Here is a 27,534-nt window from a genome sequence, read left to right on the forward strand (position 1 = left end):
GAACGTGTAACATGCAGGGACCTGCGTCTCCCCTGATCCCACTTTACACCAATGTGGAAAAGACACATTAACTTTACCTTTTGGTTGAGCAGTGTTCTCCCCAGAATTTATTTCCAGCCGGTTGGCATCAAGAAGTAGCCGGGTGGGGATCTTCGCAAAAAAAAAAAAAAAAGTGAGGCACTCCACTGTCAGAGGAGCGTGTTTAGCACCGCCTATTGGCACTCATTGCAGTTAAAAAAAAAAGTCTCTCAGCCCACACCACCAAACACACACTAAAAATACAGACAGTGCATGCCGTAACTCCCATTACATATACCACACGCCATAATCCCAATTACACGTTATGCCACATAAGTGCCGCTTACCTACATGCTCGTTGCTACAGGTTGCATGCTCTTTGCAAGGGGGAATTACCTCTCCTTCTCACAGCAACAAAGAGAAGGAGCCCCGGCCAGGTGAGCGACCTGGCAAGTCCGCAGCTATTTCAAAACTTGTGCAGGCTCACAAGCCAATCAGTGCTCCTGGTATGACAGCCAATCAGAAACCACCGCCGCTCCCGATTGGCTGCAGGACCACGAGCTCCGATTGGCTCCTGAGCCAGTACACCTTTTCAAACAGCCTTGGACCCGCTGGCTGGGTTGTCCACCGCTCATCACTCTGCTCGGCAAGGGGAATGCCAGGCGGAGCGCCCAAAAAAAACAGCGCTGGGGTATTGTGAGATGCCGGAAGGGGGAGCTGCCTTCTTATGACATCGCGCAGGACAAAACCCAGTAATAAAACAGATTTCACCATCGCTGATCCTGCCAACACTCCCAAAACCTTGTAAACATGGAGTCTGAAAATTCGGACGTATGTTTTTTTTTTTTTTCCTCCCTTGCTCCATATAATTAGTTTTAAGCTACTGTAATGTGATAAATAATTCTGTGTACTGACTTATAAAAGGACACACGTGCCAGTAACACTAAGAAATACATTTATTTATTTAGCTCTCCTCAGATTCCACAACCGCAGAATCTTGCCGGGTGGTGCAGAGCCTCATTCTGGCACCGTGTCTGCAACCCACGTCAGGTATGGCGGGTTCCCCTGCTCGATGGGGACACTGATCACCTCGCAGACTTCATATGGATGAACCGACCTGAGGAGACAAAGGCAGGACTGAGGCTTGTATGATTGACAGTGAGGCACCCTCACCTCGCACCTCGAAGTACCAAATGAATAGAAGAGCACAGGAAGGATACGTCACAAGACTCCATAGGACTCATCAGTAATGTGTTACAGAGGAAGCTGAAGGTGTCGCACTTGTGTTCCCAGCTACGCCAAATTGGGGCAGATGGTATTAAGCCTGGTGAAATGATAATGTAGCAGGTGAGAACACAGCAACCAATTAACTCCCAACTGTCATTTTCTAACCCAGCCTGTAACATGACAGTTATGAGTGGGTTAGTCGTTTATTAAGCCACTGTACCGGCTGTAATATATCTGCCCCGCTGTTGGCTTTGGGCGGTGGTGGCAGCCAGGGGCGGGCAGGGTGTGGTATAGAAATCTACAGTAATTACAGTCATTAGCCTGACCCCCATACGGTCGACATGATCAGAAGGTTGACACCGTTTCTGGGTGTCATTTTGTATGTTTCGTCATCTGTATCCAACATCTGTGTCAGCGTGAACCTTCACTGTGGTTCTGCCCAGGTGGGTTGTTACAGGTGACTATTCTCAATTGGTTACAGTCTAAGGGACCCATTTACTAACATTATTTGTTTTACTAAAATAATGTGTAAAAAATACTTTTCACATGATTTTAGGATCACCTGAATATACTATTGGGCTTTTGAAGAAGATTTTGTAAAAAAAATAAAAATAAATAAAAATGAAGCACATTTGGCCCTGTGACAATAACACCTGGGAATCACAGGGCTCAGGTGCTAATTCTGGACAACTTTCTCTGCTCCTAGGCAGAGAGCTGTATGGAGATGTGCCGGGGTAATCAGCTGCGTATGTCTGATGGACACACCGGCTGATCACAGTGTAAAAAAAAATAAAAAAAAATAAATAGCACGGCCACACTCGCGGGCATCGTGTACCTTTAAGTTAAGGTACACGATGCCCGTGATGGACCTGATTTCCTTTGAAATCAGGTACATTTTGCCGGCAAAGGGAAAATAGCGGGCATCGCGTCGGTCGCGACCATTATCATTGGCCCCGACGCGACCGACGCGATGCCCGCGATTTCCCCATAGGCTTCAATGTTAAAATATTTTTTAACATTGAAATCGGGAGCATCGCGTCAGTCTTGTGCCAGATGAGATAGACTTGATTAAGTCCATCTCACATAGTAAAAAATGTGAAATGGGTCAATATGACCCATTTCACATTATATATGGCCCCGTCGTCACCCCACAATTGACGTGAACCCGAAGCGTGGCGAGCGCAGCGGTGCGCGTCCTCCGACCTTTTCATTCCCCTACTATCCACGTCGGCGTGGAGTTGAGAATATAAAGTGTGGCGAGCGCAGCGAGCCACCGAGCCTGAAGCGTGGCGAGCCCCGCGTATACCTGTGAAGTTATACGCGTCCCCGCTTCGGGCTCGCCACACTTTATATTCTCAACTCCACGGCGACGTGGATAGTAGGGGAATGAAAAGGTTGGAGGGCACGCACCGCCGCCGCTCGCCACGCTTCGGGTTGGCGTCAATTGTGGGGTGGGGTTTACGGTGTAAAATTGGGGGTCTAGGGAATATTTTACATTGAATCCAATGTAAAATCGGGTCCCAGGAACCCTATTCACATTTGATTCAATTTAAAAAAATCGGGTCGGTCGCATCGCATGCGACCGACGCGATTTTTCCGACACGACCACCCCGATGGAAATCGGGGTGGCCGTGCTAGGAAACAAGTACCCAAAAATATATGAATGTCACACTCACCCTTCTCCAGGGTCCAGTGGTCTGGTGAGAGCTCCTGGCCCACGGGGCCTCCTGCAGCGCTGTGGCCCTCGGTGCAGTAAAGTGATAGCTCACTTTACAGCAACAAGGGTCACAGGAAAGGAAGCCCAGAAGACCGGCAGAGCTGCAGAAGCCAATTCCTGGGGTTGGCGAGTATACCAGCAGTGGGGGAGATTGCGGCACAGGGTGCCTGCAGCAATGGTGGCTACTATGATCGCACAAGTGCAGTACAGCATCAGGGTATTTCCGTAAAAAAATTCCCCATTGCAGGGACAGAGGTTTCGCAGATGATAATCGATGCATCCGCGCAATGTAGTCAATTAGCGCATTGCGCCGATGTTGTATTAAAAAAAAAAAAAATGGGCCCATAAATAGTAGAGGTCAATAGGTCAACACTAAAATGGTAAACATGCGCAAGATGGACATACAAAAGGTTGACACATGCAAAGGTAGAATTGTTTTTTTTTATGTTGATTTGATGTCAAACCTCACGTCAACCTTTGCATGTGTTGGCCATTGCCGGGTTGACCGTTACATGTGTCGTCATTTTGTCTGTGTCGATCGTCTACCTATCAACCTCATACCTTCTCATTCAAAATGAACAAGGATGGTAATTAAATAAAAAGTTAGAAAACACCCCAAAATGTATGTTAAATATGGTCACATTGAACTTTTGGACCCGTCGACCTTTTACACCAGTCGACCTATTGCCTGTATCTATACATTGGACCCGGGCAGGCACATATGCTCACTGAAGGTAGTAGAAAGTGACTGGAAAGTTGGACATAGACTGTACCATACCGACATGTGCTAGAGCTTTGCCTGGTGCATTTGTGCCCCATTATACTGTACATCACCAACTGTCACTTACCCCTAGTGCAGGCCTGTTGTGAAACTACACGTCCCAGCATGCATTGCCACAATTTTGCTAAAAGTGTTAACACACACACACACACCTGCCTTTGTGTATTTTATTGCCCCAATCTGCCCCAGTAATTCAGGACCCCCAGTGCCCCTTAGTATTCAGGTTGGCGTAGCTGAGCAATAGCAGCAGTCCTGGTTATAGACGCCTTACCACACCAGGAAAGCCTCGGATAACATTTGTGCCACCATACATCCAGAGTAAGCCCTAAGTGGCGAGTGTAGCAGGCTGGAAGAAACCCCCCCCCCCCCCCTCTCCTCATAGTCCACATACACATCCCCCACAGTGTGTAATGATGGAGACCACGTCTCTCTTCTCACCTGACATAGTCTGTTACAGCAGGAACTTTAGATGATCTGGTCTTAATCATCTGCAAGGAGACAGCGACAGCCGGGTGAAAATGACTTACTGGGAAGTGATTACCAATCTCCAGAAGGCGACAAAAGCTGCGTTACTGGAAGAAGTGGGACATACAGGTGGTGAAACGGACATATGAAATAATGTGACATCACAGCGGGGGGAAGATGAACGGTGCATCACGATCAACAAGTGTAATTAAGGGTGTGGTAGCAATTATGTCTATAGCGCTAGACTGCAACTTAACGAGCAGGACCCTCCCTCCTCTCCATCCCACATCCACACTGTACTTATTCTGGCTCTGTTAGACGCACCCTCCAGGGGAGCAGAGATTTGTTGCATCCTACAATGTACAATACATGGTGCAGTTTGAATTCAGCTTTATGTACATTAAGGGGGTTATTCTGCTCAACGCGCAGCGCTGCATGTCATTTTTTCGCCTGGCGTTCGCATATGCCGCCGCCCTTCGCAGGGTGAATTTCCCTGCACGGCTGCGAAGGAATGTTTAGCATAAATATTTATTTATTAACAGTTTCTTATATAGCGCAGCATATTCCGTTGCGCTTTACAATAGCAGACAGTGATACAACAAAACAGGGTATTTACAGACAGTCAAAATGTAGGAGGGCCCTGCTCGCAAGCTTACAATCTATAGATATCCATTTGCAGCCTATGGGGAAACACCCACATCATTCGATGCTCGCTGACCATCGAATGATGTGGAAGGTACATGCAAAACTAGGACACTCTCAGGATCTTAGCTTTGTGTGTATTCCTAAGGGAAAAAAAGGCCCGGCACCCACATCACTGGGTGTTCCCATGGGCAGGCTACCCGCCGCGGCACCACGCCCCCAGCAGTAGGTGCGAGTGCCCGGCCGCTCGCACGTGTGGGAAAAATGCTCATGTGCAGTATGAAAACATTGCACACCGTTGCGAATTCGCAACAGTGCGCATGGACCAGAATAAGGGCCTCGGTTCAGGGTTATATGCTCTTGGCTAGATCTAGGAGTGTCCAAAACTGGAAAAAAAATACTTTAAAAATTGCATCTATACGTAGACACAGCGAGAGCGGCCATGATGGTGGAGACCATTGTGTGCAGACAAATCATGTCCTGTGGGAACACTAGCCTAGCACTGGCTTGGTTTATGTCTGGGAAAGAGGCCAATATCATTTATATATCACTCACACTTTTGCTCTTGGAATGAGACCAGTAGCATATAACGGTGTGTTCCCCCATCTGCTGCAGGACAGCCACCACTACCTGTACCACCAGATATCACTAAGTACCTGCTGGCTGTGCAGACAGGTGTGTATGACCCTTGTAGTCTATGACATCACATCTTCTAAGCGCAGTTTCCGCCCCTTGCAGCTACGTCCTGGCCTCTGACACCCCTTTTTAATCTCACCCAGGCAACCGTTGAAGTAAATGGTCATACATGCATGGTGTGATACTGGCCAGCTGGCCACAGCAGTACATCCCATAATGTTCCCAGCTCCCCTCACTAAGCTATTGGTGCAGCAGGATGCTGCGGAGGGGACAGCCCAGAGAGAGAATTCCAGAGGTGGAGCTCCACATACACAAGTTACACTGAGGGGAACACTCAAAGCCGGCCTTAGACATAGGAAAATGCTTTCCAAGCCTAGATCCGGCTCAGCTGGACAGCAGGGGGAAATGGATGATAACATCCCCTCTCCCTCACAGGCTTCCCGCTCCTCTCCCCCCTCTACCCCTCATTCTCGGCAGCCCTGACACCTCCCTTCCCTGCACCAAGCTCCCGCCTCTCCCTTCCCTCGCAGCCACTGGCGTCACTACTATAGATGCAGGGGATGTGAGGCTTCCCCTGGATAGGGGCCACATCAGCTGTATAGCACACATGGGCTAATGGGAATGGGCTACTGATGGTGCAATACAGTGGTCAGATTGGAGCGGTCGGCATCTCACCAGCAGGATCTCAGAGTCTTCCTCCACCTTCCCCTTCCACTCATATCTGAGGAAGAAGCACAAAGGAAAGCTGGTTCACCTAGTGCACAGATAAGCAGCCTCCAGCTACTTCCAGCATGCAGTCACCCTCTGCCCTGTCAGGGAATGCTGAAACATGTAGTTCCTCAACAACTGGGGAGCCACTGGCACTCGAATCTTGATCTAGAGCAGTGGTTCCCAACCCTGGTCCTCAAGTACCCCCAACAGTGCATGTTTCCAGGTCTCCACACAGAATCACAGGTGAGATAATTAGCTCCACCTGTGGATCTTTTCAAATGTGCCTGAATAATGAGTGCACCTGCCGGGTGACATGTAAAACATGTACTGTTGGGGGTACTTGAGGACCAGGGTTGGGAACCACTGATCTAGAGCAACAAAGACTCCACCCCAGGGGACAGGAATGTGGTGACATCAACACCTACCCCCCCCCCCCCCCACAGGGGACTAGGACATGGTGACAGCGACCCTCCCCTCCCAGGGGAACATAGAAAGAACCCCCTCCCCCATTCCAGGTGACATGGCAAGAGAGATGGGAGTGTAGCAACAGAGCCCCTCCCCCTCAGCTACATGGACTTGGCGACAGAGCCCCTCCCCCTCAGCTACATGGACTTGGCGACAGAGCCCCTCCCCCTCAGCTACATGGACTTGGCGACAGAGCCCCTCCCCCTCAGCTACATGGACTTGGCGACAGAGCCCCTCCCCCTCAGCTACATGGACTTGGCGATAGAGGCCACCTCCCTTTTTTGTGGGAAGAAAGATGTGGCGACAGACAGACTCCCCCAGATAACTGGGATGTGGTAGAGATGGGCAACTCAGCTCTTTTCCGTGAGCGGCTCCACTTACGGAAAAGATCAGATTCTTTTGAAGGGCTCTCAGCTCTACTTTTTTTTTTTCTGTAATCATAATAATATCAGTATTAAAGTATTAACAAAATCTATTAAGTTTGGTTACCCATGGTGTGGCCACGGCGTTCAGAAGAGTATATGTGTATAATATAACACACTTCTGCTGAATGCCGTGGCCGGACCATGGGTAACAAAACGAAACAGATTTTTTTTTTTATACAATACTGATATTATTATTGTTATGATTAACGTAAAAAAAAAAAAAAAAAAGAAAGAGCTGTGAGCAGTCATTGAGGCTTTGAGCGGCCAGCAAACTATGAGCTGCAAGAGCTGAGCCGGGAGAGCGGAGTTATGAGCAGGGAGAGCCGGTGGGAGGAGTCCTTGATCAGTGATTGTGACTAAGCAGCGGTTCCTGGAGCAAGACAGTTCTTCCAATCACTGACAGTCAGTGATTGGAAAAGAAGAACTGTCTCACTCCGCTACACAATTTTAACAGCTCACAGGTCAGCCGGCTCAATTGGAAGAGACGGCGGTACTTGTGTACTTTCACGGCTCCCATCGCATGCCATATGTAGTGGCATGCGTTCGCATGCGATTTTTTATCAGAAATGCATCCAAATGCATTGAAATTAGTATCAAACCTGTTCAATGGCCCCCAAATGTCATTTTTCAGGCTGTACCACCCCCACTATCAACACGAACCCGAAGCGTGGCGAGCGCAGCGGTACGCGTCCTACGACCTTTTCATACCCCCACTATCCACGTCGGCGTGGAGTCGAGAATAGAAAGTGTGGCGAGCGCAGCGAGCCACCAAGCCTGAAGCGTGGCAAGCGCAGCGAGCCTCGCGGACACCTGTGAAGCCCGCGAGGGGACGCGTATACTTGTGAAGGTATCCGTGTGCGCTCGCCTCGCTGCGTTTGCCACACTTTCTATTCTCAACTCCACGCCGACGTGGATAGTGGGGGTATGAAAAGGTCGTAGGACGCGTACCGCCGCCCCTCACGGGCTCGCTGCTCTCGCCACACTTCGGGCTCGCGTTGATAGTGAAAGGTTCGAAAAATTCAATAATATCTGACTCCATGTTTCTTATAAATCGTGTGATGATGGTTTATTCTTATACAAACAGACAGAACAGCAAGATGCAAGCAATGGAGGTATGGGGAGCTGGGCTGATGTAGTTTCTAGCATGATTTATGCTGGGAGGTCAGCTTGTCTCATTTCAGCTTCAGCTGTCAGCTCTCAGTCAGCCCAGCCCCCAGCACCCACCTCAGCTCTGGTCACATGGTCCAATATATACTTTTTAAACCTCCTATCTATGGCCACAAATAGTATGGGGGTGATTTCATATATGGTGATAATGCTAACTACCTTTATTTAAATCATTTCATATATGGTCTTAGGCAGTTCTTTTAACTTTCTGACGTAAGACATGTTGTAATGTATATATTTGAAAACCTTTACATTTAAGTTTTATTGACAGGAACAACTGGTGAACCTCATAATAGCTTGTTGATTGGACTTTGATTGACAGGAACAGGTGATGGTAGCTTGCAGTAGCTTTTCAAAGTCATTAACGTGTTTGAATAGCTGTCGTATTGATGAATATTGTATATATAATATGTCCATTAACTATAATCTTTATCTTGTGCGGACATCCAATAATATTTTCATCTCAACAATAGTGGGGGTGGTACATGCGATCGCATGCAATTTTTTGCTCTGCTATGGACATCGTGGGAGCCGTGATTGTACACAAGTACCGAGACGGCTCTTTGAACCGGCTCAGCTGTGAACTACCCATCTCTAGGATGTAGTAACAGAACCCTCCTCACAGGAGCAGTGACAGAGTCCCCCACAGGTGACAGTGACAATGACATACACAGACAGGGACACACCATGAGTTCATAGCTCACATAGAGGTTATGTGCGGTATAATATTCACGCAGGCCGCCAGCTTCCTCTCCACAAGGCCCCTGTGCGGATAGAAGAACAGATTTAGTACATAGATCACCGTGTATCCTGGCTCCCCCACTTCCATATCTGGCACACAATAACAATCACTGTAGGCCATCTACAAGTCTATTTCGGCCTCAGCTGTCCCAGGCCATTCTCAGGATACCCACGAATACCACAGATCACGGAGGTTCCCTGAGATCACCCCAGAACCTCCACCACCCGTAACGCATTATACCCCATCTAACAATACACGTAGAACCCTCTGGCATAGGCACAGTCCTTTACCAACCACTCTGCGCTACATACCGGGCAATGTCCTTGGCCACCGTGTCATTGGGACAGGTGACGTAAGCAGCGGAGAGAGATCCCGATTTGTAAGCTTCGGTGGCCATGGTAAAGGCTTGCAGTCCCACAATCCTTAGCAGTGGCGGGGTCATGCACACCACAATGGCCTAAAAGGAGGGGAAAAGATCCTTATATGACAATCACCGGCAGGGCAAACACAGATCTGTAAATAGAGGGAAGGGAACAGACCCAGGCTCATCCGCGCACATAGAACAATGCACTGTATGGGTCCCTGCGAGGCAGGTGCCCTTGGTCTATGGGACATCTCTCCTTCCACCATCACATGGAGAATTGGGATCATTTGGTCTACAGCATGATGGTCGACAGTCATTAGGTCGACATGGGAAAAGGTCGAAAGGTCATTAGTTAGACAGGTCATTAGTTCGACAATGTCTATGTTGACAGTCAAAAGGTCGACATGGGGGTTTTCACTGTTCTTTTTACCTGAATGTCAACACAGTCGACATGGACAGTTTCAAGTGCACCGCATCCCCTCGCATTGCTTGCTACACTATTTTGTTCTCCCACCACGCCCTAGTGGATGGTAGGGCATGAAATACCGCATGTCGGCTCAAAAAACAGTGAAAAACCCCATGTCGACCTTTTGACTGTCGACTTAGACATTGTGGAACTAATGACTTGTCGACCTAGACCCATGTCGACCATCATGTGTAGACCAAATGACCACAGGAGAATTATAGTATTACCTGATCACATAATACATCTCTGGGCCACCAGGTGGCGATGCGGAGTCTTCCCATACATACACCAATTCCACAGCAGCAATGACCATCTACAATATCACTCCATCATTGTGCTGGTCTCCCAGTGACCTCAGGAACAGCCTCCACCCCATCAATAGAGCCCAGTGCTGGCCATGGTTTCCCAATGACCCCCTCTGTTACTACAGCCAGCCCCTGTTCCGTGGGATTTTATATTTCTTTTGGCCTCAAACTAGAAAGTTTATCGAAATAGCTGGATACTTACAAGTCCAGCTATGATCACAGCCCCGAATTTCAGACAGGATGACAACGGATACATGCACACACCTAGAGGAAGACATACACAGGGTTTTACCATTATATAAACACAAGTATTTACCAACAATCAACATTCACGATCCATTGAAAGTGGTTTATGGCAGCTATACACATGGTCGACAAGTTGACATTGATTTAACAGAGATATATAGAGAGAGATAGATAGATACTAACGGGTGCAGCAAGCCAGCACTTCAGCCGGTCATTGGGTCGGCCACTAAATGATGACACAGTTTAGGTTGACACCTCAAATAGGTCGACATGAGTTTTTCACGGTTTTGTCCCGAATGTCGACATGGACACCGTGTATTGGTGCATCGCGAGCGCTCACTATTCTATTCTCCCTCCATGCTCTAGTGCAGTGGTAGCCAACTCCAGGCCTCGAGAGCTACCAACAGTCCACGTTCTCCAGCTCACCTCGCAGGTGCACTCATTACTGACTGACATTTTAAAAGTGTCACAGGTGGAGCTAAATATGTCACTTGTGATTCTGTGAGGAGACCTGGAAAACATGCACTGTTGGTAGCTCTCGAGGACTGGAGTTGGCTGCCCCTGCCCTAGTGAATGGTAGAGCATGAAATACCGCCAGTCAGCACGTCGGCTGAGATAAAAATATTGAAAAAACCCCAGACCTGTTCACTGTCGACCAAATGCTTGTGTCGACCTTCCAATGTTAAGCATGTTATTGCTTAACTATTTGAGGTGTCAACATAAGCTGTGTCGATCTTTAGTTTTTGACCCAATACATGTCGACCCAGCAATCCTACACCCTGAATAAACCAAGGTGCAACGCAGGAGGAGCTAATGCATGTGTTGCTGTGTGGGCAGGGTAAATCCTTCCCCGACCCCCTTCACTTGTCTGTGGAAATACCGGAGGGTAAACCTGCTTTCCCCCCTCTGTTCTGACCGTTGTGTAAGCCCCTATAGGCCCAGCGCTCCACAATACCTAGGGCCAAACAAGTGATAATATGGAAGGCGATACCAATCAGCTCCTAACTGCCCTGCTACAGGCTGGATTTGAAGAAAAAAATAGGTACTTGTTTCCTAGCGGTGCGCAATTTGCTTAGTGCGCGCCCTGCTAGGAAACAAGTACCAAAAAATGGCAGTTGGGAGCTCATTGGCTGGTACTTTACCACTCTACGGCTAAAGCCCAGGACACGCTTTGCGATAAAGGCAGACAATATGCACGAGAACGATAATGATGCACGCTCTCGTGGGACGTTATTTACCCCCTTTCTAGTCTGTACATGTAGTAACATTTTGCCTACGTCATCTGACTATTGTTGCATATTGTTCACGCCCAAAGGAGCTATTCAAATGTACCTCCATTCGGGGACACCTGGCCTCATGGTAGATGCTAAATTGTAGTGGGCTAAAGGACCTTCCACGCCCAAGGGGAGGAGCAAGGCCGGGGGGCTTACTCTTTACTATCCACGCCACCACTGGTTGCCTTTAGTAACTAGGTGGCGAGCGAAGTGGAGCGAGCCCACGAGGGTCAGTTTGGGACCCTTCTTCTGACCTTGCTCCCCCTCTCCTCACCTGTGACGTCAGGAGGTCCTTTAGCCCACTTCAATTTAGACCTAACCCCTGGCTCATACCCCACGATTTGTGGTCCGATGCGGTGGATCAGGATCACATGGTCTAATGTGTACCTGCTATGTCACTGACAATGTGTGCTCCTCATACTTTCCTACCTGACCATCTCCATGCGGGAGACAATGCTCTGTTCCTGAACTTCCCTGGTAATATAGGATTGCCATCACCTGTGGGGAGCTTGGTAAGTGATAAGAAAGGTGTCACCACAGGTGATGGCAATCCTACATTACCAGGGAAGTCCAGGAGCAGAGCATTTTCTCCCGCATGGAGAGGGTCAGGTAGGCAATTGTGGTGCTCCTGTGATTCGTCAACAACATTCAGCTACATTAATTCCACCATAGGCCACTCCCCTTCCCAGCATGTAACATCCCCTTTGGGTGTGGAAAATCAGGACTGGCCCTTGGGGCTATTGGCAGGTATGTACAGGAACCCTAGATAGACCAATGAAACATAATCCATTGCAATATTTTGAATTTAAGTGATTTATCTTAAGCTAAGCAATTCGGAGAATCACGCTCCCACAATTAGCATTTAATGATGCATGTTATAATTGTGTCTTTAGTTTGTTTAGACTCTAATCAGATGGAATTAGCAAATTTTTAATTCCTTGCATTTGCTCCCCTACCGGCAAAACCTGGTGCCTCTCATTATAGGCGTGCACCCCTGCCGAGGTGCAGGGAATTCAGCTCACTGCGGGATATTTACAGCCCATCACAGTTACAGGGTGGATCTGGATCTACAGTCGCTCATACTTGTCTGGGTTCTGCACTCGTCTGTGCAGGCTCTGTTCTGCAGCCATCTGCTCTGGTGTTTCGCTGGTTGCTGGAAAATACCAGGGAATTGGGCGGCTACAGCTGTAAGCACACCAGGTCACCCAGCGTTAGCATTACTATACACAGTTCATTTGGCCCATCCATTCTTACATGGAGACTTATGGAGCCAATACATCCAGCCAGTATTGGGCAATTCCCCCTACTGCCAATGCCGGGGGAAAGGGGATCAAAAAAATCCCCGTTTTATTTCCCCGACTTGCCGATTGCAACCCAAAAAATTGTCTGGAATCAGGCAAATTTCCCCAATTACCCGGCAGATTGACGATTATTGAGGTTTGCTGATCGGCAGAGAATCAGGGACATAGATGTAGGAGCCACATTAATGGGATATTTTTTATTTTGTTTTAAATCGCGGTATTCTGAAATGTCTTGTTCGTCACATCCCGGGAAATTCAATTGGTTTTAGTACGTCTGTAACTAATGTTACACAGGTGGATCATTATTTCTGCTCAAAACCTCCTAAGATGGCTAGCGGAGATGGGAGAAAAGTCCATCCTCTAGGTGCCCAAATCCCAAATAGCATTTTCTTTGTTGCGACCAATAGTTTAGGCAGGTTTAGGGGTCTTAACTGAATGCATTTGGATGTGACAAGCGTTGAGGGGTAGATGTATGAAGCAGTGATAAGAGAGAAGTGAGCCAGAGGAGAAGTGGCCCATGGCAACCAATCAGCTTCTCTGTATAATTTTATATTACGCAAATTATAGATGTTACTTCAGTGCTGATTGGTTGCCACGGGCCACTTCTCCTCTGGCTCACTTCTCCTCCCGTATCAATGCTTCTTACATCTACCCCAAAATCATGAAATAATTAAAGATCTCCCAGTCACTTTAGACAGGCAATCAGGTGTGCAAACACAATTGTATTCAACCTTAAAAAAACAACAACAATAGTTAAACCTGACTGTGATAGTTAAAAACGTCCAGCCAATCAGCTCCTAACTGTCATATTATAGGCTGTGCTAATGGATGCTCTGCAGCTCTTCCTATATGACCCTGACATGTTACACAGATGTTAGAGAACCATGGACCGTGCAGATGACAACAGGGACAAAGACAGGAAGACCCAGACACAAATGATCATGTCCTAGAAGTGGCAGTTAGGGACCACAGGCAGCCATTACCCCCAGTTTGGACCAGAAAGCGCCAGCATTTGGTCAGCCTCTATGCTGTTGTGCAACTACAAGTCCCAGCATGCCCTGTCCAAGGCATTAGGACAGTGGTCAAACTCATGGCCCTCCAGCTGTTGTGGAACTACATGTCCCAGCGTACCCTGCCACAGTTTTAGCAATCTATTATATAACATCTGTGGCAGGGCATGTTGGGATGTGTAGTTCCACAACAGCTGTAGGGCCATGAGTTTGACACCACTGTATGAACAGCCCCAGCCCACCTATATGTTTCAATTGTGGAACAGCATGCACCAGCACATGCTGTCATCCTCTATGCTGTTGTGGAACTACAAGTCCCAGGGTGCCCTGTTAAACCTCTTTGCTAGCTGTCGCAGAACTACAAGTCCCAGAACACCTTATCCTTTGTGAAACTACATATCCCAGCGAGCCAGGTTCTTTCTCTCTAGAGACTGTGGAACTACACGTCCCAGAATACTACCGCTCAGGACTCGGACTCTCTTACCGGCCTACCGGGAAAATCGCGCTCCTCCAAAATTACTTAACGGCGGTCTATTCATGCCACCAGCAATATGTTTGCCGGTCAACCAATCACCGCCTTCCCCCGCAAGCCCTATCCGGTGTAACCGGAAACTGCTTCCGCCACTACCAAGATGGCGTCCTCTGCGTTGCTGCGGCAACGGGTACTCTGTCTTTCCGCACAACTTTATTGAGGTCATTGACGCAGAGACAGAGGCTGCAGCCCAAGGCAACGGTGCACCATGGGAGTTGTGTCCCGGGGTGACGCTTCATGTGTGTATATTTACATGCTACACCCACCGCACATACCCATGTACATGTCATACTACATACCACATGTGTGTGTGCATTCCTCATCCTGCATAGATACTGTATGTGTGTATGGGAGGACCGTGCGTGCGGGGATCCCGCATCCCCGTCTCTTGTACAGTCATACTGTATGTGTCATGTGTGTGTCACAGCAGCCGCATCAACACACGCACACGTGTCATCCACATACATGTCATATATATGCATGCATGTCCGTGCCCGGCGTCTACCCGAGATATGTATATAATGCATGGCACCTATGTTACCCATATGTATGTGTGTGTCTCTATCTATCTATCTATCTATCTATCTATCTATCTATCTATCTATCTATCTATCTATCTATCTATCGATATATAGATACACACACACACACATACCTAGCTTTGTATGTTTGAGTGTATGTGTATATAAATGTACACATATACACACATCTATGTATCTGTGTGTATGTAAATATATTTAGAATGTTTCTATGTATATATTTAGAATGTGTGTGTGTATATAAATATATATATATATATATATATATATATACTCACACATTTATGTGTTTCTAAATATGTATGTATGTGTGTGTGTATATATATACACACACACACACACACACACACACACACACACACACATATATATCTATGTATATAAACACAGGCACCTAATGTGTGCAGACTGCACAACAATCCTGTTTGATGTGAATATCACTGGAGTAAATGATACAATGCACCCACAGTATTCATGATGAAGGAAGTCTAATCAGCATTACATGCAGTGTTTGCCTGCATTGTGTATGTACAGATGGCTTGGATAACACATAGCTGTACATGTCTAGTATATGTTAGCATGGGGGGCACGGGGGCGATATCCCTGCATGAAGGTCTGCAGCCACCTGGAATTGGCATTGCACACTGACTGGCGTCTGATCCGTGTAAGGGAGATGATTGTGGCTGCCAGTCACCAGGACTGTGGGAAGTGGTGTTAAGGTGTCATGTGGCGTGTGTAATGTGCCACGCTGGGTGCAGAGAGCTGTTATAATGGAGCTGCAGTTGGCGTGTCTAAATATTAGATTGTCAGCTCTTTGGCTCGGCGAAGCACAACTAATGGATGCGGATTATCGCCCCTCTTTTCATTCACACTTCTATCCCTCCGTCCACCCCCCTCTTTCCTTCCTTCCTTCTTTCTGCTGCTCTACCTCCATCCTCTCTCCACCTCCTCTATCTGATGCAGCATCTCATTCTGAGCATCCTTCCCCTCCTCCTCCTCCTCCGCGCTCTCTCTCTCCATCTCTCTCATTCCCCTCCTCCTCCCCCCCTTCCTCTCTTTACATTTCCAGCTGCAAAACCTGACGGCCTGGGTTTTTTTTTTTTTTTTAGGCAATTTCTCCTCTTCTCCTCCCCTCTTCCCCCTTTTCTCTCCCCCGTCTTTTTAGTTTATTTTTTTTGTCCCCCCATTTAGGATCCTTTGATGTTTTTAATTTTGTTTAATTGAACATCCCCCTTTTTTTTTTAAATTTCCACTCCATCTCTGCCTGTATTTGTAAATAGATCTCTCTTCTACACTCCCGGTCCCACACACTCATCTCTCCTCCATACCATACCATACCATAGCTTCTTCCCATTGCACACATACTGTACACAAATTCCGATTAATACATCTCCTACCCAATAACCTCAATACCATCCTCTGCATCTCAGTGTCTTCTCCAATCCATCTTCCTTTCTGTCTCCATCTCTCTCTCTCCTGCAGTGAACCCTCCTCTCCCCCAATGTGATTAGACTACTTACCTCCTCCCGGTGTGTCTTCTCTGGGGGACTTTCCATGTCCAGATTTACGTCTTAGCTGTGGAATGATGTTCTATGCTCCCTTCAGAGGTAAATCCTTGCCCGGTGTGTCCTGATCCCCTAAACCTGTCCCTCCTGACGGCTGTGATGGCCACATTTGTGTAACGTTGGCAGGACTGTTCCTCAAACTCTCCCAAACTCCGGTCCTCTGCCCTTCTGTTCGTCTCTGTTGCTGTATCGCTCTCATTCTGAAAGTTTGCCTGTCTGTGCTTCACCTGCCTTCGCTCTCCAGGCTATTTTTGTGCACCATGCCTCCGTCTGAACTTGGAGATGTTCACTGGTGCCACTTGGTTCCAGGGAGGCTGCAACACCAGCTGTGCCAGTGACTGGGACCTCCGTCCTCTCAGAGGAATCCTGGAACGTATATAATGTTTGTTTCTGTGTCGCCCTGGCTTGTTCTGAATCTGCTGTTGAGGTTCGGCTGCTCTCTTCCTACAGTCTGTGCCGTATTTCGCTTCGAATGTTGATTATCCCCGTGTGAAGTTCTCGGTCCGCCCGCACCGCCGTACCCATTGCATCTGTTTCTTGTTATTGTTTACGAAGTGGTCGTTCATCTCTTTTCTCGTGCAGCTCGTTAAAGTTGGATTTCATTCTCTCTCCCTCGCAGGCAACCATCTCAGCGTTACGCTAAGTGACAATTTGTGTATCAGTTTTGATGAATGTTGATGTTTTGCAATTTGTTGATGGGGTGCACTGTGATAGGCCCTCAATTACTGCTTGTAACCTGATAGGTAATGTGTTAGCTGTTATCGTTGTATGGCTTCAGATAGCCAGGCCTCTGCTTCCTAGACAGCAGTGATGTTACATTCACTTATCATTGATTACACTGTTTGTGTGAGAACTGCTGTTTATGTTTTCCTCTATCTCGTACATCTTATCTCTGACGCTGTCCGGCTATGTTCATGGATAACAGAGCTCTGGCTCCAGGCCCTTCTTAATGTTTAGGCCCCATGGGTACAGTTTATGAATCATGGCTTAAATATGCATAGATTTGGGTAACAGCTGTAACCGCTTTGAAGTGAAAGTCAGATGTGGTATTTAATTATATGCATGTGTTCAGATCAATGGCATTGCTCAGGTGCCAGTAACTGCTCTGGGATTTTGGATACTATATGCCGGCAGCACCAGTGGGTCCAAGGCATAAAGGTGGTCTGGCAGCATTTGGTTGGTTGGGGATGATGCAGAGAGAGTACTTATTGTGCAGGGAGGATGGCGTTATTACGCTCAGAAGGTGAGGTGATGCTTGAGGCAGTTGGCTTGGGCTGGACCAGGGGGATGCGGTCAAAATCCCAACGGTCACAATACCGGTGCCGGAATCCCGAACGCCACAATGCCGGCACTTTCTCCCTCTATGGGTGTCCACAACACCCATAGAGGGAGAATAAGATAGTGTGCTGAACGCAGCGAGCCCGCAAGGGGGGGGGGGGGGGGGGAGTGGTTGATCCACTGCCCCCCCTTGTCGGCATTGCGGTGGTCGGGATTCCGGCATCGGTATTTCGACCGCCGGGATTCCGACTGCTACGATTTCATACTGATCCTGACTGCGGGGTCGGGTGTCCTAGACTTAAAACCTAGCGGGTGATTCTGGTTTAATTTGTCCCCCATGTGTTCGCATGGAGGGCTGATTTTTCACGACTGCGCATAGTCAGTTATGTGCATGTGCAGTTTCTGTTTGCAAGCGGCCAGGGCGAATAGATTATTTGGCACACACAATGGTGCCGGCGTGTGGCCAGGACATTCTCCCATGGTAAACGGAAGTTGGGGGATTGGCCTTGCGAGTAACCAGAATAACCTCCCTAGTGTTAGGGACTCACCAGATGGAATGCAGTCAATTTACCGACAGTTAAAATACCGTCCACTATTGACCGACAGTCAAAATGCGGACACGTTCAAAATGTTGACATGCATTATGTGGCAGGCTGATACCGGGAAGGCAGTTGTACAGGGTACAATGGTATGTTGGTGCACGATATACGGTATGTTGGTGCACAATATACGGTATGTTGGTGCACAGTATAGGTTACAACTGTATGTTGGTGCACGATATACGGTATGTTGGTGCACAGTATAGGTTACAACGGTATGTTGGTGCATGATATACGGTATGTTGGTGCACGATATACGGTGTATTGGTGCACAGTATAGGTTACAACGATATGTTGGTGCACAGTACAGGGTACAATGGTATGTTGGTGCACAGTACAGGGTACAACGGTATGTTGGTGCACACTATGGGGTACAACTGTATGTTGGTGCACAGTACAGGGTACATCAGTATGTTGGTGCACACTATGGGGTACAACTGTATGTTGGTGCACATTACAGGGTACAACTTTATGTTGTGCACAGTACAAGGTACAACGGTATGTTGGTGCACAGTACAGGGTACAATGGTATGTTGGTGCACAGTACAGGGTACAACGGTATGTTGGTTCACACTATGGGGTACAACGGTATGTTGGTGCACACTATGGGGTACAACTGTATGTTGATGCACATTACATGGTACAACTTGATGTTGTGCACAGTACAAGGTACAACGATATGTTGGTGCACAGTACAGGGTACAATGGTATGTTGGTGCACAGTACAGGGTACAACGGTATGTTGGTGCACACTATGGGGTACAACTGTATGTTGGTGAACAGTACAGGGTACATCAGTATGTTGGTGCACACTATGGGGTACAACTGTATGTTGGTGCACATTACAGGGTACAACTTTATGTTGTGCACAGTACAAGGTACAACGGTATGTTGGTGCACACTGTGGGGTACATCTGTATGTTGGTGCACAGTACAGGGTACAATGGTATGTCTGTGCACAGTACAGGGTACAATGGTATGTTGGTACATGGTACAGGATACAACGGTATGTTGGTACACAGTACAGGGTATAATGGTATGTTGGTTCACAGTACAAGGTACAACGGTATGTTGGTGCACAGTACAGGCTACAATGGTATGTAGGTGCACAGTACATGGTGTGTTGGTGCATAGTGTTCATTCTAGCACCCGCCATCTTTGAAAACCCATGCAGTTCCTGTTCCCTGCCTGGGGTGCCACTGTCTGCTGTGGTGTTTCTAGCACAAGTCTGGTTTGCATATCAGTGCTGATATACAGACCACACTGTGCTAGCAGCAGCACAGCAGACAGCGACACCCCAGGTAGGGAAGAGGAACTGCATTGGTTTTGAAAGATGTGCTAGAATGAACACTAGGTGCACAGTACAGGATACAACGGTATGTTGTTGCACAGTACAGGATACAATGGTATGTTGGTGCACAGTACAGGCTACAACGGTATGTTGGTGCACAGTACAGGCTATTATGGTAAATTGATGCACAGTACAGGGTGAGTTGGTGCACAGTACAGGGTACCATGGTATATAGGAGCTCAGTACATAGGGGCCCTATACTGCACACCCTGGACATGTGAGGTGCTACCTGCTGAGACTTGTGGTGCAGCAAGCAGGAGGAGATGGCAGGTGCACACTAAATATAAACGCTAAACCTATTAATATCATTGCTATATTGCATTTCTGAGGTTCTTAGCATAATGATGGCCATTATTATAGGCTTGTCCACCGCGTCCAGGTGACCTCTAATGGACAAGTCCCTAACACTACTCTGAGACAAGACAGGATACAACAGTATGTTGGTGCACATTACAGGGTACAACTTTATGTTGTGCACAGTACAAGGTACAACGGTATGTTGGAGAACAGTACAGGTACAATGGTATGTTGGTGCACAGTACAGGGTACAATGGTATGTTGGTACAGGGTACAACGGTATGTTGGTGCACATTACAGGGTACAACGGTATGTTGGTGCATAGTACAGGGTACATCAGTATGTTGGTGCACACTATGGGGTACAACTGTATGTTGGTGCACAGTACATGGTACATCAGTATGTTGGTGCACACTATGGGGTACAACTGTATGTTGGTGCACATTACAGTGTACAACTTTATGTTGTGCACAGTACAAGGTACAACGGTATGTTGGAGAACAGTACAGGGTACAATGGTATGTTGGTACAGGGTACAACGGTATGTTGGTGCACATTACAGGGTACAACGGTATGTTGGTGCACATTACAGGGTACAACGTTATGTTGGTGCACAGTACAGGGTACAACGGTATGTTGGTGCCCAGTACGGGGTACAACGGTATGTTGGTGCACAGTACAGGTACAACGGTATGTTGGTGCACCGTACAGGGTATAACGGTATGTTGGTGCACAGTAAAGGGTACAATGGTATGTTGGTACAGGGTACAACGGTATGTTGGTGCACAGTACAGGGTATAATGGTATGTTGGTGCACAGTACAGGGTACAATGGTATGTTGGTACAGGGTACAACGGTATGTTGGTGCATAGTACAGGGTATAACGGTGTGTTGGTGCATAGTACAGGTACAATGGTATGATGGTGCACAGTACAGGGTATAATGGTATGTTGGTGCGCGGTACAGGGTACAACGGTATGTTGGTTCACGGTACAGGGTATAACGGTATGTTGGTGCACGGTACAGGGTATAACGATATGTTGGTGCACAGTACAGGGTATAACGGTATGTTGGTACAGGGTACAACGGTATGTTGGTGCACAGTACAGGGTATAATGGTATGTTGGTGCACGGTACAGGGTACAACGGTATGTTGGTACAGGGTACAACGGTATGTTGGTGCACGGTACAGGGTATAACGATATGTTGGTGCACAGTACAGGGTATAACGATATGTTGGTGCACAGTACAGGGTACAACGGTATGTTGGTGCCCAGTACGGGGTACAACGGTATGTTGGTGCACAGTACAGGTACAACGGTATGTTGGTGCACCGTACAGGGTATAACGGTATGTTGGTGCACAGTAAAGGGTACAATGGTATGTTGGTACAGGGTACAACGGTATGTTGGTGCACAGTACAGGGTATAATGGTATGTTGGTGCACAGTACAGGGTACAATGGTATGTTGGTACAGGGTACAACGGTATGTTGGTGCATAGTACAGGGTATAACGGTGTGTTGGTGCATAGTACAGGTACAATGGTATGATGGTGCACAGTACAGGGTATAATGGTATGTTGGTGCGCGGTACAGGGTACAACGGTATGTTGGTACAGGGTACAACGGTATGTTGGTTCACGGTACAGGGTATAACGGTATGTTGGTGCACGGTACAGGGTATAACGATATGTTGGTGCACAGTACAGGGTATAACGGTATGTTGGTACAGGGTACAACGGTATGTTGGGGCACAGTACAGGGTATAATGGTATGTTGGTACAGGGTACAACGGTATGTTGGTACAGGGTACAACGGTATGTTGGTACAGGGTACAACGGTATGTTGGTGCACGGTACAGGGTATAACGATATGTTGGTGCACAGTACAGGGAATAACGGTATGTTGGTGCACAGTACAGGGTATAATGGTATGGTGGTCGCGGGACAGGGTACAACGGTATGTTGGTACAGGGTACAACGGTATGTTGGTGCACAGTACAGGGTATAATGGTATGTTGGCGCACGGTACAGGGTATAACGATATGTTGGTGCACAGTACAGGGTATAACGGTATGTTGGTGCACAGTACAGGGTATAACGGTATGTTGGTGCACAGTACAGGGTATAATGGTATGTTGGTGCACAGTACAGGGTATAACGGTATGTTGGTGCATAGTACAGGTACAATGGTATGTTGGTGCACAGTACAGGGTATAATGGTATGTTGGCGCACGGTACAGGGTATAACGATATGTTGGTGCACAGTACAGGGTATAACGGTATGTTGGTACAGGGTAGAACGGTATGTTGGTGCACAGTACAGGGTATAATGGTATGTTGGTGCACGGTACAGGGTATAACGATATGTTGGTGCACAGTACAGGGTATAACAGTATGTTGGTGCATAGTGCAGGTACAATGGTATGTTGGTGTACAGAACAGGGTACAACAGTCACTTGTTTCTGACATGAAGAGTAAAGGCCGCCATACACTGAGCCGATTTGGTCCAAGTTCGGGCAATTGCGACCAATCATGCCGTTAAATCGGACCAAATCGTCTGTCCCTGACATGCCGTCGGTCTGATGCGCGGTCCCGTGCGCATCGGACCCAAACAGGTGGTCGGACCTGCTGTCCGTCTGACCACCCGTCCTGGGACCTCCCTTCTGGACCGAGACAGGCGGGAAGCAGGGACGCATCCTATCCATCACAACAAATTGTGACGGATCTCATGCGTCCCTGACGCCAGGAAGGTCCTGGGCAGCTTACAGGGTTTCGGGTGTCCGTACACTGCTACGAGACATCGCTGCAGTGTATGGGCACCTTAAGGGGTGCTGTAGTTTCAGATAAAATGGGTGCCCTATTGTTATATTAATGGGTACTTGTTTAGTTTCACGGCGGCAGCATGGCCGCACGCTACTTCCGGGTTCGGCGCTCGTCAAACTTTGTAAAATAAACGAAATAAACTCCATGCCAACGTGGATAGTTCATACCCCCACTGTCCACGTTGGCATGGAGTTGATTTTGGATAGCGTGGCGAGCGTAGCAAGCCACCGAGCCCGTAGTGTGGGCCAGCGAAGCGAGCCCTGCAAGGGGACTCAGACGCATGGCCATGCTGCCGCCGTGAAACTAAACAAGTACCTATTCATGTTCATTATTCTATTAGTGGGGTGGGTGGGTTATTCAGACCTGATCGCTTCCCTGTGAATTTGCAGAGCCCTGCGATTAGATAGCCGCTGCCCCTCCAGAGTGGAATCCCAACCTGTGCAGTGGCCGGTTACCACCTCCAAACATTGGCTTCCTGTCAGTCAAATAGTGGCTGATTCACTGATTTTTGTCACTGTTTGGAGTCGTGAATGCATATTGTGATCCATATTGTGATATGTAGGCACAGTCCACAGGCATTTGGAATAGGCCTCACAATATGTTTACAAATGGCTTGCAGTGCTCTTTACACCATGTTTTTTTTATATGCTGTGGCTACAGGCACAACACTGTGACTTCTTAAAAAAAAAGTCTATCCCTAGTAGTATTCCATATTATTGTTGCTTGTGGTCTTCATCTAAGTTAGCTGAACTAATGCAGTAAATGACACACACAACAAAGATTTAGGAAGGTGAATCAGATAAAATAGGTGCTAAATCTGCCTAGCATCAAGCTTCCCCACTAACATTTCCATAGGACAGGGAAAAAAAACAATTAACCCTCACAATTTTAAGGAGTAAACAACATCAACACATTAAACAGGCAATACATAGTGAAACATCCCATGGTTTAATCTTCATGTTTACTTCAATTCTAAACCTTGTGACATATCCAGTGCTAATGATTTAAGGCCCATACACACTACAAGATTATCTTTCCAATCTGGTTGGAATGAAAATCTGGACATTTTTGGGAGCAAATGACAATTGGTCATTGGAAAATTGTCATTCAGAAAAATCGGTTACATTTATTTATGCAGACACGGCTTTTGTCCATTTTCCAACTTTTGGGAGCAAATGGTTGATTGTCATTTGTTCCCAAAAATGTCCAGATTTTCATTCCAACCAGCCAGATCGGAAAGACAATCTTCTAGAGTGTATGGGCCTTTACTTCCTTTTTTATTTTTCACTGAAAAGTAGGTACTTGTGTATTATAGCGGCGCCCCCGATTCCCATTGCGCGATGTTTTAATCGCATCGCATGCCATGCACCCGATGGCATGCGATGCGATGCAAAGCGATTTTTCCCATATACGATGAAAGATTGGAGTCCCCTCGCGGCCTTCACAGGTTTCCGCGTCCCAACGCGGGGCTCGGTGGCTCGCTGCGCTTGCCACACTTTCTATTCTCAACTCCACGCCGACGTGGATAGTGGGGGTATGAAAAGGTCGGAGAACGCGTACCGCGCTCGCCACGCTTCGGGTTCACGTTTATAGTGGGGGGGTGCATTTAACATTGAAAGCACCCATTAGGGTGCTTATACAATGTTTAATCGCATCGCATCGCATTGTATGGCATTGTATGCCATATACAATGTCATACAATTTTTAAATTGTATGGCATTGTACAATATCGCGCAATATCGCGTCACATCGCATACCATCGTATGCCTTATGGTATGCGATGCGATGGGCGCCGCCAAAATACACAAGTACCGAAAAGTACTTTGAATATTTTAATTGTTTAGTTTAAAATTGGTTTTATTAAAATAAATTATATCAAAGCCTAATAACTTTGGATTGTTAATGTTAGAAAGCATTAAAACATGGTTGATAAAAGTTTTTTTCATTAAAATGTTAATGCAAAAAAAAAAAGGTTGAAACCCAAAAAAGCAGTCCCCCCCCAACCTTGACCATAGGGAGCACTCTATCTATGGGCCGCATTTATCAAGTAATATATGCGGCTAAATCCCCGAAAACACCAGTTTTCGGGGGTTAACCGCAAATATTAAGTATCCCCCTAATGTATCACAGGGGACCACAGCAGGAATCTCCGATCCCTGCTGCGATCCCCACCTGCAGCGCCGCCGACCGCATCCCCCATAGGTTTCTATGGGGGATGCGAAGCTGCCCGATGTATTAACATCAGGCAGCCCGGCTTCGCACCCCTGGGCTATCGCCATTCTGATATGGCGATAGCCCATTGTAGCCTATGCGGCAGTGCGGTCAGCGGGGTCAGCGCGGTCCGTTCGGAGCCCTGTCCCTGCGCCCTGGCAAGTGATACATTCGGGTGAAATGATGGTATTTTACAATGCGATCCTGGGCGGTAATATTCCGCCCAGATCACATTGTAAATGCGATCAATGATAAATGGGCCCTATATCTTTATGTACCATGCCTTCTCTCTCTATCCCTTTATATATCATGCCAATTGGGGACAGACATAACAGTAAAATGTCACTAGACATAGTCAGAGCGGTATAAGGGCCTTGCTCTTAAACTTACACTTTATAGGACATTAGGAGTTCAGGAAATGGGTGTGTTGAGTGTTCTTCATTGCATATTGGTCCAACTCTATTTAATAGGATGAGAGATTCAGAAATTGAGAGATTTGGTAAAAATCTCCAGGTTTTTTTAAAAACGGCAATCATACCCCTTTCCCACTGCAGCTCTTCAATGGTAAATTGCCATTTTTTTTAGCCTTTTTAAATGGGTAGAGCTGCAATGGGAAAGCTCCAGGGTGCTTTACCCGTTTAACAAATACCGGTATTAGTGTCCTACCTGTTTAAGATCCGTTTTTTTGGCAGTAGGAAAGGGTCCTAAAAGGTATCCCACACTGGTCTCCCCCCTCACCTGGTACCTGTCCCCCCCCCCCTCCCCTGGTACCTTGCAGCTGGTACACCGTCCCCCTCCCCTGGTACCTTGCAGATGGTTCCCCCCCCCCCCTCCCCTGGTTCTTAGCAGCAATCCTGGAGATCTGGGCAGCGCGGTCTATGCTCAGGCGGAGGAAGCAGGTCCATTAGGAGAGTGTGATTTCATCGGTGGGGTCCCTGCTGGGACACTCATTACATATGCGCATATGTAATGAGTGGCTCATTCATATGCCCATACAGTATGTAATGAGCGGCTCATTCATATATGCATATGTAATGAGCGGGATCCGCTGCCTCCTAGTGACCCGTGCATGCCTGCTGCCTACCTCGCTGCCAGGTACCAGGGGAGGGAGGGGGTGTTACTAGGTGCTGCCTACTGCATGTTATATTACTGGTTAATTACTGTTTAAGGGTGCAATGTGAAAGGTACAAAAACGGTAATAAAACCAGTAATATACCGTTTACAACATGCAGTGTGAATGGGGTTAAACTTGCTCTGACCCGGTTAAAGAATCGTTTAAAAAAAAACAGGTCAGAGCAGGGTTGGCAGTGGGAAAGCAGCATCATTTACACTTTAAAATCAAGCTGGATATTGCAGTGTAAATGATTGCCGCTTTAAAAAAACTGGAGATTTCTTACCAAATCTCTCACTTACTGAATCTCTCATCCTATTACATTGCACCCTATGTGCTCTAGATATAACAGTCACACAACACTGTTGTATGGATATAGAAAGAGAACACCACTAATTTTTGTGTGAGCTTTGTAGAGGAGTGTTATAGATAGCCCAGTGAGGCTATGAACTGTGTGGCTCTGGACTTTGATAAGCTTGGCGGGATGAGTTGTTAGGGCGGTTTCACACGCACCGGCTGACGCCGGACCGCAAAACCCCGCATGGCCAAGAAGCAGTGCCGTACACAGAAGTTTACAATGGCCGGGATGGCCACAGCCCGGCAGCCGTCCTTTCCAGTGGGGACATCCAGCTGCAACCGGACGGCCGGGCCGTGACCGTCCTGTGTGAATGGACACAATCCTGTCAGCCTGGGCGCGTGAAACCTCCCTTAGGGAGCACGTGAAGATTTCTGTGCAGGGGAAAGTTTGCACAAGAAGAAACTTGTACAGCGGTTGCAGCCCACACAAAAGTCCTATAGACGGGAAGGGGAGCAGGTGACTGATGTGGAGGAGAGACGAAGATGTTGAGAAGAGCGGTTTTGTTGCATTGAGAGATATTGTCAGACATATGTTGGTGCAGTTTTGTTATTGGCTTTTTATGTTAGCAGTAGTATTTTATATTGAATCTAGTAAAATTCAGACAGCCAATGTAAGGACTGAGAGAGCGGAACAGCATTGGGAGAAGGTTTTGCAGGGAGAGTCAGACTGGGTGTGGATCATTTGGTCTACTGCATGATGGTCGACACCATTAGGTCAACATAAGAAAATGTCGACATGGCTCTAGGTCGACATTTGAAAAGGTCAACATGGTTCTAGGTCGAAAGGTCATTAGTTCGACAGGTCATTAGTACGACGGTGTCTAGGTCGAAATGCAAAAGGTCGACATGGAGTTTTTCACTGTTTTTTGATCCGTATGTCAACACAGTCGACATGGACACAGTTTAA

General features: G+C 47.4%; 2 protein-coding genes across 5 annotated transcripts in view; one reads left to right on the forward strand and one right to left on the reverse strand.

Annotated features, from left to right (window-relative positions):
* Window positions 1–956: 956 nt before the first annotated feature.
* On the reverse strand, window positions 957–17,190 carry CUTA (cutA divalent cation tolerance homolog). Of its 4 annotated transcripts, none has more exons than XM_083160253.1 (7): window positions 16,554–17,190; window positions 10,334–10,395; window positions 9,308–9,453; window positions 8,959–9,018; window positions 6,162–6,207; window positions 4,182–4,231; window positions 957–1,135 (listed from the first exon to the last, which is right to left on the reverse strand). In XM_083160253.1, exons 2-7 carry the CDS (start codon window positions 10,385–10,387, stop codon window positions 1,036–1,038), a joined length of 456 nt encoding a protein of 151 aa, XP_083016379.1. In that variant the 5' UTR covers window positions 10,388–10,395; window positions 16,554–17,190; the 3' UTR covers window positions 957–1,035. The 4 variants fall into 4 exon arrangements, with proteins under 4 accessions (XP_083016379.1, XP_083016377.1, XP_083016378.1 ...); XM_083160251.1 differs by lacking the exon at window positions 16,554–17,190 and adding an exon at window positions 16,431–16,537; XM_083160252.1 differs by lacking the exon at window positions 16,554–17,190 and adding an exon at window positions 14,447–14,598.
* The window catches only part of SYNGAP1 (synaptic Ras GTPase activating protein 1), a 245,855-nt gene continuing 232,898 nt past the window's right edge, over window positions 14,578–27,534 (forward strand). Inside the window, 1 exon segment of the mRNA XM_083160249.1 lies at window positions 14,578–14,733. Coding sequence (XP_083016375.1) covers window positions 14,703–14,733 — 31 coding nt within the window. The 5' untranslated portion in view covers window positions 14,578–14,702.

Source organism: Crinia signifera, chromosome 9, assembly GCF_055691185.1.
Source record: "Crinia signifera chromosome 9, ASM5569118v1, whole genome shotgun sequence".
NCBI lineage: Eukaryota > Metazoa > Chordata > Amphibia > Anura > Myobatrachidae > Crinia > Crinia signifera.

What these genes read in the sequence shown, in the direction of transcription:
- CUTA (XM_083160251.1), bottom strand. Translation starts at nt 16,458, where the DNA reads ATGCAGAGGATGGTATTGAGGTTATTGG. An exon ending in AAGACTCTGAGATCCTGCTG is followed by an intron (nt 4,232 to 6,161) that starts GTGAGATGCCGA and finishes GTCTCCTTGCAG; the next exon opens with ATGATTAAGACCAGATCATC. An exon ending in GCTGTAACAGACTATGTCAG is followed by an intron (nt 1,136 to 4,181) that starts GTGAGAAGAGAG and finishes TTGTCTCCTCAG; the next exon opens with GTCGGTTCATCCATATGAAG.